Consider the following 17,715-nt stretch of genomic DNA (forward strand, 5'->3'; position numbering starts at 1 on the left):
AGAAAACAAATCGCTAGAGCTAGGGGATTGTAACATATATACTGCTATTCTGAATGAATAGATGAAGTTGACTGTGTGTAATTAGCCTATTTGACTGTGTGTAATAAGACTATTTTTTTAGGAATTCAAAACAATGGCTATGTTATTTCTGCAAACAGTCATACTCATCAATTAGTCAGTATGAAAGATAATTAGCTTTAGACTGACATGCTTGTGTGAAAAAAGCTATCTTTGATTCACAACAGTTAAAATATCAGACACACCACCAACTGTTTAATTTCTTTTTCAGTGATAATATGGCATCCTGTTTCCAAAATCTATAAGCAGGACTTTTGCTTTTAAAGAATCGATACACTTGGTTAATATACAATAGTTTTAAATATAATGTTAAAAAGTTTAAAATACCCGGGGTATAAATAATTATCCCTTCAATGAATATGTCAAAAATGAAAATGCAACATTTGTGTTGTGCTACGATTGAATGACACATCTCGTATAATGGGAGATAACTCTCACAATATTAATGTGAATAACAAAAAATACGGAAGTAAACAGTTGTACGTCCTTGATGTTTCACGGAGACGGCCGTATGTTTAGGACAGGAGAGGAAATAGGACAAGCTGTAATACGGTGGTAAGTGTGACGCCGTTCACGTCTTATAACAGTTACGGACATTTGTATAAAGCTTAGGGACATAATGGCTGTACAATCTGCTCTACTGTACATAGGTATAGGCGTCATTTGTTAATGATAATAATACAACATTTGTGGATGAACTCATACCTTATTAATACCGTTTTAGGCATTCATTGTCACACACACACTGTTTTACTGGTGATCGATGTCATGTAATCATTTCAATCATGGCTATTTATTTGGTCGTCCTACGTTTGACCTCATTTTTAAAATCTTCAATTCGGTTGATGGGAATACAGTAGGCCGACAAAAAGATAAAAACATTACTTCAGGGGCTCACAGTTTTAAGATGAACATCATATTACTTATTGGACGGGCAAATATGCAATATTCCTTGTCACACTAACTTGACATCGGACAAGAACTATTCTACTTTCGTTTTACCTATATATAGTATACGTAATAAAACAAAACTAAAGAGAACGGAAATTCCAATTAATGTCTGTGGGAACACATTCTGTATGGTTGCCAGGGGTTACCACCACTATCGCCATATCTAACGAGATATAACAAGAGTGATAGTAACCCCTGGAGAACCGAGAATGGTGGGAAATTTACTCTTTGATAGTAGCATACTGTCACGGACAAAGAATACGATGCATTTTTTTGTTATGACCGACGAGACAAGTAAACTTGTAATCACTTCAATGTTTCTCTTTTATCTACTTATCTACTTATAATTAAGACTGCTCGATAAAACGAAAATAAAAATATGATACAAATTATTAAGCAGAGTTTGTAGTCATGTCATAGATGAAAATACTGCATTATAAATATGAACATGATTTGATCAAGCTCTGTTTTGTAGTTTAAGGGACAAAAATAGTTTTATTAAAGATGCTCCACCGCCGACAAATGATATTTTTTTTCACTATCAAAAACAGGAGAAGACGATTTAGTATTTTTCTTCAGTTACAAAAGTTACTTACTTTACACCATTACCAACATTGAAAAGTTTGAGCTTCTAATTTTACTTCAAGTTAAAAATATGAAAAATAATTAATTGCATCCCGAAAAAATTCCGTTGCACTATATCCTATATGGAATGAAGTACTGATTGCGCATGCACCAACGGCAAAATAAAGCATTTTATATTATTTTTTGTGTTAATTAGACATATATATATATATATATATATACAATAATACACCAATTATTGTTCAAATAATGAATATCATATATGCTCTGTCGGCGGTGGAGCATCTTTAAGCAAACTCAACAAATATTTTATTTTCTACTAATTGTTCAGGATTTGTGTTATATAATCAATATGAAACCGTAATCTCAAGAGATAGACTTCATGCATATAAACTATGTTAACTGGTTTTCTATCATTTGTTTACACACAACACACATAATCGGATTATCTAGCTAGGCTGAAGCGTGTCATCGTCGATCTTTTGTTTACTAATCAGTGTAATACAATCATACACTATTGAAGCACACACGTTGTTTTATACAATTAACGTCACAGCCTTCCTTGTCAGCACACCAAACGATATGCACAAGGATTTCGTGTTGGACAATATATACGCAAACAGACACATAAATACAAGTCCGATTATTCGGTAACGGAATTTTATAACCACTTAACAGACTTCCGACCGAGTAATCGGTTAACCGTTGACAGCCTTGAAAAATACACACGTATCGCATGTCTTAGAAAAATGTACAAGATACAAGACATTTTCTCTAGTGTTGTATACTCTGTCTTTTCATATTACAGTTTTAGCAGCAGATAACTCTGCAATATATATGCTAATACAGAATATGTAAGAAGTTAAGATTAGCGCTGTAGGGCTATTTCATGACAAATAGTTGTAAAATTAACAGAAAACCTAGCCAGTTAGAATTCTAGCTCGATTTAAACATATGTGATTGAGTAGAAATAAAAAAAGTAATCCAATCCAGGCGTTAAGTGATTGGGATTCCCTTTCATAGCATGCTCTGTAAGCACACCACTGTAAGATATAGATTTGTTTTAAATCGCATACGCATAAACCACACATAAGAAAAATATATTACAGGTTAGAAAACAGAAATTCTAAATTGGATAAAATTAATAGAGATTACATTGTTAGGCCCTAGTATCTAAGAATACAAGTTTTATTTTGGTGCTCAACACGAAAAGCCGAGATGACGAGGCTTTGCCGAGTCATGATGACGAGGCTTTGCCGAGTCATCTCGGCTTTCCGTGTCGAGCACCAAAATAAAACTTGTATTGTAAGATACTAACCATGTATTCTGTTTATCCTGCAACCATTTTGACATTCGACACGAAAGTAAATTGCCAGTCATTTACTTGGTTTCGCTCGTCTTTGACGCGAAGGAAAAGATTCATTCATTAAACCGAATGAGAGTGTGTTACTCCTTTTTACTTCCGTGGGAAATATATAAGCGCACATGCAAACAGTACCAGTGATTCCATTCAGTGCGTAATATCACTGAAATAATATAAAAATACTCAAAAGACATCAAAGAATTACTTTACAATACATACCTTTGATATTAACCAAGAAAAAGACGACACCGCCATACGAGATTTTCGATATCGTAAAAATGAAGTCATTCCGTTGAATGTGACGTCACTTTTTAGCGGGACTGAATGACGTTTCATTCATTGTAAGGTTAAAGATCGGGGTCAAGTTAGAAAATGTTCCGTCAGATGTGGAACAAGTTCACGTGATCGTATTGCCGAATAAAGCACAAGTTTATCCGGCAGTAGCTATCCGTCAATATGTGCGGCAGTTGCAGGATAAAATGAGATATATAGAAACAATATAACGAGAAGCGAAAGACCTAAAATATAGTCGAAAATATGTTACAATGTAAACTACATTATGTAGATATGTATATATTTGTAAAAACGGAGTATTAGCAAAATTTTGATAGACTTTACAACATGAGATCAGTCTTCGTGTTGGTCATATCAACACTAAATATAGCACCTTGATAACTTAACTTTTGATTTCCCCGATGACAGTAGAATAAAAAAAACTTGAATATATAACATTATCATGACAACTGTTTTAAACAATTTGAAAGATTTTCAGAACAAGATGAAATGAGTAATTATTTGCCTTTCCAGATAATGGATTTGGGTTCAGCGCTGTTTCAGAAGTTGGAGGAGAAAGGCCTTGACGCACAGGACGTTGATGATGGAGAGGATGACTTCTACAAAATCATGTCTGTTGTATTGTTTGAGGATGCAAAGCAATATTCCAGATGCAGGGAAAGAATTTGTGACTTTCAAAGGGAACCTGAAAACATGCATTATTTCCAACTTTTTCTACCGAGACCCAACTCTGATACAAACACCAAGACAATGGAACAAGCCTTTCTAGATGACTTGGGTAAAAGTAGATTGAGTGGTACATCACCTACTGCCCGTGAAATATATGCTGCATGTGAACTGATCGGCAGACCCATAGAGGCCTTGGTGTGTGACTTCGGTGATGCCGAATCTGATCCACCGAGGCTCGAATGGAGGTTGTTTATCCCGGTCCTTAGTAGGGTAACGTCACAAATAACACGGAACTTCAGTCTGTTGATTGTGATTAACAAGACCAAGATAATATTTCACTCATTCAAAACCAAACCGGAGGAACGTGAACGATCACCAACTAATGATTTTGCTAATCAAAATACAGGAACCGTTTACAGACGGGATTCAGACACGATTAGCCTGCAAAGTTTAGAAGGATCCCAGAGTCCACCGTCAACTATTCCTAGGCGTTGTTTCGGCAGAAAGTTTGCTAACGAACTATTCATGTCTCCTATTCCCGTGGAAGATGGGATCCGCTGTGATGCCAGTGTATGGAAGCCAGGTACGGATGATAACACGTTTTATCGTTGTCTTAGCCGTGAAATGTATGGCGTACCTGACCAATGGAAACGTGTGAAATACCTTATATGTGCATTGGAAGAAGAAGAAGACAGCGTGAATGTCTTCGCAACGTTTATAACAGACAAAGATTCTGGCCAAGAGAACGCCATTAAGGACCATATTTCTAAAGTCAAAAGTGAAGGGAGCAAACCGACGAAAGCCGAGATATACGCTGCTGCTAGTCTTTTACATGCTTATGTGTATATCCAAAGCTTTATAAATGGCGCAAACACCTGGGAAATATATCCACCAATCAGAAACATGCTCCAGAACGTAGAACCAATGGATTCCTTTGTTGCGCTGAGGTGTGAAAATCTGACGGAGACCTACTCCATCGACCGGACCTTTGACACAGGTGGTCATAATCTGAGGGAGAAAGCACCGAGGGCTGCTGGTAACCTGTCTACGATTAGAGAACAGATAGCCTGCATATCACGTAATATGTTGGGTACGTATTATAGAAATATGGGAATAGTAATTCATCTCTATTTCAGGTGAGACAAATGTTGTTAGTTGTTTGCAAACAACTATTATATTAAACTCTTTTTAAGTAAACAATTAGTATGTTACTTAGATACTGTTTTTGTTTTCATTCCATTTTACATGCATAATTAATGTAATTATAATCAGTTGATTTGCATTAAATATCAGACAGTTCCTGTTATAGTAGTGAATGAGTGTGTTGCTATAAGTTTATACTGACTTATATTCCTAACGTATTACAGCCAGGAATGAGCCATGTTGCGAGGAACACAAACACTTTTCACATTACGATGATTCAGATTGGGAGCGACCCGCTACGACAAGAAAGAATCCATTCTCAGATCCTCCGTGGAACACACGGCAGATATTAAAACTTCTCCGATCAGAAGGTCGGGAACTGGAGAAGATAGAAACCTACGGCTCCTCTTTGTTCAGATGCATCAGCAAAGAGATCTTTGGCACAGAGGAGGAATATGAACGTGTCAAATCAAAGATTTCTGACACCTTAGGATCCAGTAACCAGGAAGATGGGTTTCCATCTCTTTTAAGTATGAGTGAAGAGGAACAGGGGAGGATTATCCAGGCACTAGCGAATTGGTTACGTGTTTCTATATACGTCTTCACGAAGACGGGTGGAACTAGCAACGTTAGATACCAATGGCGCTCTTACCATCCGACACGATCTGAACAAGCGATCGATTCTATCCACACTCTTGGTTGCCGATATTACATCACACTGTTCTATGACGTACGAGGCAGGAAATTCGACAGAGTTATCCCAATCAGTGGCTGTAATTGTCAAATCATGTCGCCAACCCCTCTCTTCGCCGAGACATACGGTAAGTATTTATGTTACCGCACATATATATTCATTGTAGGACAACACTATTCTTCTATTTAGGATGATTATTTTTCTGTACATGTTGACATACAACTTATTACGTGTTCATGTAAAATATTTTGTTTTAGACAAGATTCAGGATGAACAATATTTTTAATGTGGGGCGAAAGATATATGTTTTATATTAGCAAGAAATAATTTTAATGTAGGATGAGACGAAAAAGATGTTTTATGTAGGGTGTTTTTTTTCTTTTAAGTGGTCACATAAAACTAATTACGTGCTCTCGTCTTGCATAAAACTCATTTTTCCCTTTGCATAAAAACATTCCTTGCCTTGCATACAAAATCATCTTACATAAAAAATTGTTATACATTTAAAAACAACATTTCATGACACCTCTGTGCGGCCGAATTTTCACATTAGTTTTTTCATTTTTTTTCCGTCCATATTCTACTTTTAAGACCACCATTATGTTGTAGGCGACATTCAACATCCCGGTATAGTAAACATTGCCAAAGGTGATCGCCATACGACCATGAAGCGACGACTTCCGTTACAGTTTAAGGATGAAGAATTTATATGTGAGGTCAGGAGGCCTTTGATTGCACGTCAGTTCTCAGAAAGCTACAGTGTGCTGCACGAGCGTCAAGACATGGCCAGTCGTTTTATCGACTCCGTGTTCCAGGATTCCAATGCCTTTTATAGATGCCTCAGCAAGGAGCTGTTTGGAACCCAGGACAAATACGAATTGATCCGTAAATGTCTATTAGATGTCATAGAGGAAACCCGACCGGAACTGGAATATGACTTGAAGGTGTTGGCTTCGTCTTTGGGAACATCAGTTATGACAGTGGATGATTTGAAACAAAGAGTCCTGGACATGCAGAATGTAGAAAGAGAAGAAATTTATCTCGCCAGTGTTGCATTTGCAACTTCAATATTTGTTTTAGGACAGGATGGTGCGCAGAATATAAACAATTTTACATGGAAGCACTTTTCCTGGGTTGCAATGAAGAAAACTGCCGAGAAGCTTAACTGTGACAGCCGTAGCGAAGCGACATGCCCGTCAGGCGGCAGATATTATGTTTCTCTATTCCAGAATTTGGCAGGACATTATGATCGAGTTGTCCCCAAATATGAGTTGTGTAACTGTGCATTGGGACTCCCCGATATTGTAGAAAGAGGCTCTCTCGATCTCGGTCAAATCAGAGTCGAGATGTCCAACATGAGCATTGGTAAGCATGAATTTTCTTTAGTCGTTATGTACTGCTTACAAACATATCCTGTCATCATGAAAGTCTCACTAACTTGCTTATTTACAATATTTTGGCTTCACACTTGATTTATTACGATGTATTCTTTATAAGTGGTTTTACTCTCATCGAGATATCTTTCATCATGTATCGAATTCTTTTATAATTATCTTGGTTTGAGCGATTTTCAATTTTAAATATGATACTTTGTCATATATCTAATTTTCACGTGCTACTCAACTTTTACCTACAGAGGCGAGGAGTGTGTTGGTAACCAGAAACGTAGATAAGTGTCTAACGAAGCTCAGGATATCACTGAACACGTGGCTACAGGTGAGTGAGGAAACAGAACTTTTATGTCACCAGATCGTTGCCGAGCTGGAAAATCGACGGCACGGGGTTAATATTGCCACCATAGTGGGCGGGTCGACAGGACTAGTAGGGGCGGGGCTAGCTGTTGCTGGGGTGATAGCCGCGCCATTCACAGGAGGACTGTCACTTGGACTGACAATAGCAGGAGCTGCAGTTGGGGGAGTAGGAGGAGCTACCATGGCGGGGTCAAAAATAACGGAAGTTGTCCTGGGAAGTAGGGCGACTGACGTGCTTAAGGTCAAACAGACTTTACTTAAAACTAAATCAGAAAATCTTCAGTCTATAATAGCCGAGTTCACAGAGAGCGTGAGAACAATGGAGATTGACTTAAAAGAACTTCTACGTGACGATAACCTACAGGCAGTAGATTCCGCCATCTTCTCCACAATAAGTACGCTTGTCCGAGCCCTCCACCATCTTTACATCATCCCAATGACCGTTCTGAGAGTATCGTTCCAGGGTGTAGCCGTGATCTCCGCTATCCTCATTCCCCTAGCGGTCCTGGTAGACGTCGGCTCTATCGCACACGCGGGCTGGAACCTTTCCAAAAAGTCGAGGACATCAGTATCGGAGGACCTACGTCGTATCGCCGTCCTTCTGAGGTCCTGTAGGCTACAACTGGACACATGGGCATATGGAAACGAGGACAGAGACGATCGTTGAGGAAGGTGTGTTTGGTAGTTTGAAGTCGAGTCCTACCGAGAAGTTTTATAAAGTAGAGGGTGATAAATAGGCTGTATCATCCTACTTAAAGCTGACAATGCAAGCTAAAAAATACATTTGAGAATAAAAAAAAAAATATTTTTTTTTTCAAAATTCGGTTCTGAGACAACCCCTTGCGTTTCTAAGGACGGGCAGTCGCCATTTTGTTTTAACTCTGCTTGGATACAACACCGGGTACCGACCCCTATATAAAGCGCGTGAACCACACACACGTGCAATCAGTCGAACGCTTGCTGTTCAAGGTGTAACATTACTAACACATGACCGGCTCTAGGTCTTCTGCACTATATACCCAAGACGTAATGATAATAAAATGGTTAGTACTTTCAATGTTTTCTCAAATAAAGTTTCTAAGAACCATATAAAGATATATACAGTTAAATTAAAAGTAATGAATGAATTCATACTTTCTTTCCACGTGCGAGATCCATTTTGATTATAACGTAAACAAACCCGGAAATTCTAATAGGAGATAACACTGTCAAACTAAATATAAATACTGCACTCACCTGACAAGGTTTCATTGAAGTAATAATGTCAGCTACATCCCAAAATATGTCAAATACGAGCTAATAAAACACTTCAACATATTAGATATTACACGCACATGTACACGTGTGTGCCTTTGGTAGTTTACATATGGAAGCGTCACTTGTTCGGGACAGGTGGTCACGTGCAAGTGGCCAGTCGAGTACACCGGGTACGATAGCATACGTGGAGATATGTGGACGGATTATTATCAGGATTTTTATTCACTTGTGTGGAAAGTTAAATTTGTGAAACATCTAAATGACAGCTTAGAAGAGTTGACATGTTTGCTTGCTAAAACCAGCCCTACACACATTTACAGGTAAGGGGTTTTGTTTATGTATTAGTAGGTGATACACAGTGGACAAGGTGTATATGTACATGACTGAGCGCACGTGTGTCGATTCACGCGCTTTATATAGGGGTCGGCAGGCGTCTCGTATCCAAGCAGAGTTCAAACAAAATGGCGTCTACCCGTCCTTAGAAACGCAATGGGCTGTCTCAGAAACAAATTGTGAAAAAAGGAAATTTCTTTATTTTTTTTAATCTCAAATGTACAATTTTTAACTTGCATTGTCAGCTTTAAGTACTTTAAAGTTACACTATGAATCATTAAAAGACAGTGAAATGGCCTTAAATGATATATACGTAGATACAAATGTATATTATTTTCATACTTTAAATTAAGTATAAACTTTTTATCTAAGTATTCTTCACAAATGAAACAAAAACATTTATTTTCTCGAGAAGATAAGATTAAATCTACTATTCTGTTGTTGAAGTGACGAGTAAGAACCAAATTTTCGTTTGGTTCCTATATTATTATTACTATGACATCTTAGTATAAACTAACCAATCGTTCGTTTTAACACATTAGAATTAAAGGTGTAAGTACCCAGTTATCATTCCAATCTGTCTTATACTGTTTGTCTAATAGACACTTATGACAATATACGCCTATTCAATGATGAGATTTATAATTCAACGCCGATTCAATGATGTAATTTTTAGGTCACCTGACCATAGGTCATGGTGACCTATTGCGAAAGTCTTTTGTCCGTCGTCGTGCGTCGTGCGTCGTCCGTCGTTCGACGTCCGTTAACATTTCCTTGTGAACGCGATAACTTGAGTAAATATCAATCGAGCTTAATGAAACTGTGTATGTAGACTAACATTGGAAAGATCTCAGACGAGTTCGAAAATCAGCATGATTTGACAGTAATTTACGAAGTTATTGCCCTTTGCACTAATAATTCCTATTGGACCTTGTGAACGCGATAACTTGCCTAAATATAAACCGAGCTTAGTGAAACTTTTTATGTAGACTAACATTGATTGATCTTGGACAAGTTCGAAAATCAACCTGATTCGATTGTAACTTACGGAGTTATTGCCCTTTACAATAATACTTGAATCTTGTGAACATGATAACTTGAGTATATTTGCACCGAGGTTGATGAAACTTTCTATGTAGAATAACATTGGGAAAATCTCAAATAAGTTAAACAAGATAAGCCTGATTCTACTCTAACTTTTTTACGGAGTTATAGCCCTTTGCAATAATAATAATTGAACCTTGTGAACACAGTAAGTAAGTAAATATGCACCAAGCTTAATGAAACTTTGTATGTAGACCTATTGGATGTATGTTCCTATTTCATGAACAAAAGACAACAGTAAATTACATAACTAATTTGAATCAAATATCAGGTGACCGTTAAGGCCCATGGGCCTCTTGTTATTCTAAGTATAACTGTCTTGCATAATTCGTTATATTTAAAAACTTATTATATTTTGCAACTTTTCTAGTTATTTATAATCAAAATCTCTCTATTTGTACTTATTTTATTTATTGTTTTTATTTGTAATACAGCTTTCTTTTTAGAAGCAAATGAATACATAGTGTAAGTCATATCATATTTAAAATCCCCTGTAATATTCCTCAATACTCGAAGAAATTAAAGTCAATAATGATATAACTATATAAATCGAATTTAAACTGAACTTGAACTGTTATGATACACCAAAGCCGTTTGAATAAAAAGGAAGGGGATTAAGATAAACGTTTAAGTAAATTACAATCCCTGTTTTCTATCATTTATGTAATTGTTGATTGATGGGGCTTGATGTCCTTGTTTCGGTTGTAACCGAGCTTAAGATATTTATCTATTTAATAATAATGGCAATAATATCTATTATTTGAATTCATTACGGAACTCTCATTCTATATGACAATAATACAGAGTTAATTGCCCTGGCAGTTATGTATTAATTGTTACCTGACGTTTTTGAAAGCAACGTCATATTTTTCAGTGAAAATAAAGTAATATTTGCTCTCAAAATAATGACGTTACAATTAATACCTACCAGCCAGGTATAGTGTAGATAACTCTGTAATATGCAAAGACAGAATATTTCTATCTTGGTTGTTAGGGACTGACAATGTCAGACTCAGGTCATCAGTATATATGTTACATAGTATATACTTTTATTATCATATATCAACTACCTTACATTATATCCATTGTTGTATTTATTTGTTATATGTTATCGTTAATTTTAAACATTTTATTGCTGATTGTCGTTAATTAATCTGTGCAGCAACATTATTTTTTAACAGTGTTTATCAAGTTTCTTTTTAAGGTTTCGATGTTGAATTAATTTATGTTAAACTTGTAAAAATGTTTACTACATTGTTGTATCCCCTGTTCTACATTCTTATTGAATGGTTCTATTGATTAATAATTGTTAAGTCGTGTCATAAATATCGTAGAAAACATAATTTCACTATTATTACCTTACAGGTAAAAGATGTGTGCTTTATATACCTGCAAATCTATGCTTGTAATAGAAAATAAGCAAAATGACAGTATAATTGTCACAGTGATATAAATACTGATATAAATACTGTCTGTATCTTTTATGATATTTTAAATCGTCATTTTGAAAAAAAAAGTTTTGAAGCTTGCTGTTCATGTTTTCAATTTCTTTAGCTGTTGTTTAGTTTTGCATTGTTTTTCTTTTCCATTAAAAGCTCAATATGCATTGTAGTTGTCCATCTCGTTATTCAGATGATAGTGGTCCATCTCGTTATTCAGATGATAGTGGTCCATCTCGTTATTCAGATGATAGTGGTCCATCTCGTTATTCAGATGATAGTGGTCCATCTCGTTATTCAGATGATAGTGGTCCATCTCGTTATTCAGATGATAGTGGTCCATCTCGTTATTCAGATGATAGTGGTCCATCTCGTTATTCAGATGATAGTGGTCCATCTCGTTATTCAGATTATAGTGGTCCATCTCGTAATTCACATTGTATATCGTTGGTCAAAACTTTTTCCACACGTGATCGTCTATTGGAAAAGTTTATCACAACTTTATGAACAAATATATGTGTAATAACCCCTATGTGTATCGGGGATGACTCCTTTTCATGGTGATGGCATAATCTAGTTTAAAGTTTTTGTTAAAATATTTTATTTAGTTTGCCAAAAATCTTTATTAAAAATAGTTTTACTGTTTGTTGAAATAGTGTTTTTGTCTGTTTTTATTAACTGCATTCGTTCCTTCAAAAATAAGTAGAACTGCTATATAAAAAAACCCTCATCGACACGGATAAAATTGTCATGAAAAAAGAATCAATCTTTATCATTTTACATTTTCGTTCAAGTATTTCCTACATTGTTTTCTCTGGTTTTCCTGATTCAGTGCTTCTAGATCGTCCTATAGATACCGTAAACGTCACTCATTCCTATTTCTTGTTTATGTAACAACAGTCTTATCTTTTACTCTAGCGAGAATATTTGAAATGGTTTACTACACCCTTATGTTGTGAAGGGACGAAGAGGTTTTCAAGAGCTGTCAGAACAATTGTCGTGTATGCAGTGGTCTCGACCAACGAACACAACATAACCACATGTATATCAGGTTGTAAACTGGTTCCTTCTTTAAGCAAATATTTTATGCAGTATGATTTGGAATAGAAACTGTGTTACTACAGAAATGGATTACTGACACAATTGTTGGTTATCTGATTATTTTGTCGTTGCTTTCGTATGATCATATTCCGTAGGTTAACTGATCATTTTGTCTTTGCTATCTTATGATCAAATTCTGTTGGTTATCTGATTATTTTGTCTTTGCTATCTTCTGATCATATTCTGTTGATTATCTGATTATTTTGTCTTTACTATCTTATGATCATATTCTGTTTGTTATCTGATTATTTTGTCGTTGCTTTCGTATGATCATATTCTGTAGGTTAACTGATCATTTTGTCTTTGCTATCTTATGATCAAATTCTGTTGGTTATCTGATTATTTTGTCTTGCTCTCTTATGATCATATTCTGTTGGATATCTGATTATTTTGTCTTTGCTATCTTCTGATCATATTCTTTTAGGTATCTGAGTTTTTGTTTTTGGTATCTGATGATTTTGTCTGCTATCTTCTGATCATATACTGTTGATTATCTTATTGTTTTGTCTTTGCCATCTTTTGATCATGTTCGGTTTGCTATCTGATTACTTTGTCTATACTATCTTATGATCATATTCTGTTGGTTATCTGATTATTTTGTCTTTGCTATCTTATGCCCATATCCTGATTGATATCTTATACTGTAAACAACTTTCTTTCGTGAATTTCACAATCCAAATAAATTGGAAGTTTGTTTTCGCGAATTGAAATCGTCTATATCCTCTCACAATTAAATTCTTGCGATTTTTAATCAACGAAAATTAATCTTCGCGAAAAGGTTTTGAAATGGAATTCACGAAATTTAGTAGCCGCAAAAGAAAAGTGGTTTTCAATACTAGACAACGGTGTAATCATTCGTTAAAATATTGTTTGTATTTTAAGTATTCCAAATGATATTCTTTTGAAAATAAAGACCACAAAATGATATAGAAAACAAACATTTATATTATCTTTGAAACATTGCTGTGGACATACTAAATGACATAAACATAAACTGGTCTGGTTATTATCTATCTCCTGGCGTTTTCTTGTCCTTACGGCTAACAGCACATACAACAACAGCACACGCCACAGCCAATCAGCAGCCCGATAATCACCAGGGCCACAATGATTGGTACCCATCTGTACAAAGTGAAAGTGAGGCCATGACTAAATACATAACGGGGACTACACATGTCACTGGCAATATTTATTAATTAAAATAGGTGTAGGAACAGAGCCTCTGCCCTCCCTCCCAAATAGTTCCCGAATTTGACGCCTGTTTAAATAGTTTCCGAATTCGATGCCTGTTCGACTAGTTCCCGAATTCGACGCCTGTTTGAATAGTTCCCGAATTCGACGCCTGTTTTAATAGTTCCCGAATTCGACGCCTGTTTGAATAGTTCCCGGATTTCACGCATTTTTGAATAGTTCCTGAATTTGACGTCTGTTTGAATAGTTTCTTAATTTGACGCCTGCTTGAATAGTTTCCTAATTTGACGCCTGTTCGAATAGTTTCCGAATTTGACGCCTTTTCGAATAGTTCCAGAAATAGACACATGTTTGGATAGGTAATTTTTATCAGTGTTCTGTAGCTTCCTTTTAATATAACCACATCATTACTCGGCACTGTTATTATTTTGGATTACATCCGATGTATTTTCACAATTTCCGGTCAGGTCAGTCTTTTTATTAGCATTGTATGCATTAATTGATAACCACGGTTGTAGTGTGACATGAAGGGTTATTCACTAGAAGGTGTAATATTCAGGCTTTGCTCGAGAGAAATATTCCATCTGAAGATAAATAAACCTTTATTTCACAGCAAATGGGGACATCAATTTTTTCCGAAAATATTGGGTAATTCGTTATTTCTTTGGTTAATATTTTTGTGATAAGAAAAAGTGCCGTTCTACGCTTTGTCCGACATCGTACAGTCAGAAGAGGAGATAACCCTGAAAGATGGGCGATCACAATAGGGGCACGTGCCAAATGGAGATACTATATTTATTTCCCTCGAGGGAATCTTTTCCCCATCATGTGATATGTTTCAACTAATCACAGACACTGTTATAAACATTAGGTATAATAATAAGCTTTACAGTTATTTTACTAATACATTTTTATATTCAGTAGAGACTGTTTACGCTCAAAAAGCTCGTAACTTCAGAAACTATGAATGCTTCTATGATCAAAATTACATATGACATTCTTACCTAGAATATCTGACAATGGCGTTTATCGGGAATGGCGTTTCAGTGGCTGGCGTTCCACACAAAAAAAGTCGAGATGACTCTTCGAAAAAATTCAAGATCTTTACACTTATCCTCGACTACATTTTCAAACCATTGAAATACGCCTGTAAATAGTTGATTTGAAATAAAGATGAATAAAGTGAGAATGGTAAAATAAGAAAACTACTAAAAAATAAGGCATTCAATCACATAAAAATACTATGTGAGTGAAATTGTTTAACTTACATGTGTCGTGTGAACCAGTTAGCACAGAAAGTAGATCTGTCCCGATCCGGCGCGCGGAAGAACCAGTTGTTACAACAGCTATAAACGTTACCATGGAAACAACAGTAGTTGTCACACCAACGCTCATTCATCACATTTCCCATGATTCCATAACGAGTCCGACAACATTCGCCACTCTCTGTAACTTTCACTGACAAAGAAAGTAAATAGGAGTAGCATCAGGTAATAATGATTGGTGTTTATTTACACCAAGGTTAGATATATATCGAAAAAAAACTTCAGTTGATAGTTCATTAGAAATTGATAAAATTCGAACAAGTTGCGTACTTTAGGTTAAATGTTAAGCTTTTTGAGTGTTAATGACTTAATTGAAGATATTTAACTAAATTATCACATATGGTCACATTCTAATACTGTTTGTAGGTATATTACTATACACTTTAATAGATATGTAGATATAATGTTCTTACGCGTCAATAGAATATGTTATAACCCTAACATTGCTGGTCAAAACGTATCTACAAAATACACGAAACGGGGGATCTAAGTAAAACGTGTAGATCTCCCAGTAACATACTATCCTTTTTTATCTTTTGATCATTCGATAATCACAACGTTTGTCTAATAGCACTTCAAAATCTTGTTTTTCTTCATTTCTACATAGAATGCCATATTAGGCGTGGAATCTATATAGCTAGAGTATCAATTAATTTTGTCAAGAATATGTTCTTTTGAAATAATCTGTATAGTATTACATATCATACTCACAAAACACCTGGGGGATTGATATGTATTTCTTGCTAGGGAGAGAGTGCCCCTTCTTGAATACGAAGTCAGGATTACCACTTCTTCACCATTGTTTGAACCCTAGTTAAGCCCTAGACTCACCTAAAACACACAGGATGATCAGACACCAGACAACAGAAAACTTTCCTCCGACCATGTTTAACGTCCATGTATCCTCAATACTGTTGTGTTGTGGTCAGTCACTCTGGGTGTGGAGCATGGAGGGTCAGAGGTCACATTTACACTCATTTCTCATCTCACCAACTCCGTTTGATGTGTTGCCCTGACGACCTCCTGCGGGGTGGTAACGCATGTGTATGTAGCCAGGTAAGGGGCATGTTACCAGAGGGTGCAATGTGATTACATGTGACAAGTCTATTATACACCTACACCTATCGTACATATCATGCTGGTGGATCTTAATACCGCCGATTAATACAGACACCACGTAGACGTAAACAGAATGTATATGTTGTTCATACCTAAGACGTTACACACCTCCAGGTCCCAGTGAAGTCCCATGAAATAAAGGCACAAAATGCATGTATCATTTAATGATGACACATCCCTGACAAATAATAAATACTACATGTAACTTTTACAACAATGATAGGAATGCCAATAGCTACATAATTTACACATTTCCAATTCTTGAAACGCTTCTTATTTACTTTTGTTGTTTTCTAAAAGATGGAAAAAAACGGAATACATTTTGTTGATAATACAAAGACTCACATGGACCCCACCATCCTAGTCATTCCTGATTATTTTTTTTCTACTTTCAAGGTGCTAATATATTTTATGTTTCCATCTTATATTATGATAATAAGATAAGATTCCGAATGTGGATGACGGCGTCACTTATTCGCGGTTTTATACGGGGGTAGTTACTGTCGATATTTGCATCCCCTTTTAAGCTTGTTTCTTTAATACATGTGCAGGGGCGTAGGAAGCGGGGTGCAGGGGGGCAACTGCCCCCCCCCGTTCCCCAGGACGGGGGGGGGGCAAACATGTCTTTTTGCCCCCCATTTTCGCCGACTGAAATGTTCTAAAAATGCATATTTGAAAGAAAAATGTGTTATCCTGCACATTTTTCGTTCTTCATTCTAAAAAAATTTTCCGCTGCGCGGCGCATTTCCTAAAACGTTCAACCACATAATGTTCAAACTTTTAATAGCAGAAATTCAATACACATGAACTACACTGAAAATGTCCATTAAGGGATTCTACGTACTACATTTGTATTTCAAAAAATGTCTCTTAAAAGATTATACTTTGCTTATATGTCTTAGCAAGACAATTAATTCATTATCATTTTGAGTTCAGATCGAGCAGGGTTGCACAATGATATAACGACACAATTATCACAATTATCATTTCTAAATGCATGTTACTTTAAATCGAAAAATTACCATGGTAAGAACGCTTTAAAATTATTAAAATACATCGTAAAACTCATCTCAGCCATTCTAAATCGTAATTTTTTTTCTCGGGGGAGACCCCCGGACCCCCCAAACACCAAAATCTCGCGCCTTCGGGCGCTCATAAATTCATCCAAATGCATCGTAAAACTCATCTTAGCCATTCTAAATCGTAATATTTTTTCCCGGGGGAGACCCCCGAACCCCCCAAACACCAAAATCTCGCGCTCGCAAAATTATCAAAATACATTGTAAAACTCACCTCAGCCATTCTAAATCGTAATATT

General features: G+C 36.1%; 2 protein-coding genes across 2 annotated transcripts; one reads left to right on the top strand and one right to left on the bottom strand.

Moving 5' to 3' along the window:
- Positions 1-488: 488 nt before the first annotated feature.
- LOC138327410 (uncharacterized) lies at positions 489-12,306 on the top strand. The gene is made up of 5 exons (XM_069273479.1): positions 489-633; positions 3,785-5,030; positions 5,308-5,904; positions 6,387-7,142; positions 7,414-12,306. The coding sequence occupies exons 2-5, from the start codon at positions 3,788-3,790 to the stop codon at positions 8,193-8,195; spliced, it is 3,378 nt and encodes a 1,125-aa protein (XP_069129580.1). The 5' UTR covers positions 489-633; positions 3,785-3,787; the 3' UTR covers positions 8,196-12,306.
- A 1,383-nt stretch (positions 12,307-13,689) lies between these two features.
- Positions 13,690-16,647, bottom strand: LOC138327413 (uncharacterized). The gene is made up of 3 exons (XM_069273483.1): positions 16,110-16,647; positions 15,222-15,411; positions 13,690-13,884 (listed from the first exon to the last, which is right to left on the bottom strand). Exons 1-3 carry the CDS (start codon positions 16,162-16,164, stop codon positions 13,803-13,805), a joined length of 327 nt encoding a protein of 108 aa, XP_069129584.1. The 5' UTR covers positions 16,165-16,647; the 3' UTR covers positions 13,690-13,802.
- Positions 16,648-17,715: the final 1,068 nt, after the last annotated feature.

Source organism: Argopecten irradians, chromosome 7 (assembly GCF_041381155.1).
Source record: "Argopecten irradians isolate NY chromosome 7, Ai_NY, whole genome shotgun sequence".
Taxonomy (NCBI): domain Eukaryota; kingdom Metazoa; phylum Mollusca; class Bivalvia; order Pectinida; family Pectinidae; genus Argopecten; species Argopecten irradians.

What these genes read in the sequence shown, in the direction of transcription:
- LOC138327413 (XM_069273483.1), bottom strand. Translation starts at nt 16,164, where the DNA reads ATGGTCGGAGGAAAGTTTTCTGTTGTCTGGTGTCTGATCATCCTGTGT. An exon ending in GATCATCCTGTGTGTTTTAG is followed by an intron (nt 15,412 to 16,109) that starts GTGAGTCTAGGG and finishes TTTCTTTGTCAG; the next exon opens with TGAAAGTTACAGAGAGTGGC. An exon ending in AACTGGTTCACACGACACAT is followed by an intron (nt 13,885 to 15,221) that starts GTAAGTTAAACA and finishes CACTTTGTACAG; the next exon opens with ATGGGTACCAATCATTGTGG.
- LOC138327410 (XM_069273479.1), top strand. Translation starts at nt 3,788, where the DNA reads ATGGATTTGGGTTCAGCGCTGTTTCAGAAGTTGGAGGAGAAAGGCCTT. An exon ending in TCTCTTCGCCGAGACATACG is followed by an intron (nt 5,905 to 6,386) that starts GTAAGTATTTAT and finishes ATTATGTTGTAG; the next exon opens with GCGACATTCAACATCCCGGT. An exon ending in GATGTCCAACATGAGCATTG is followed by an intron (nt 7,143 to 7,413) that starts GTAAGCATGAAT and finishes TTTTACCTACAG; the next exon opens with AGGCGAGGAGTGTGTTGGTA.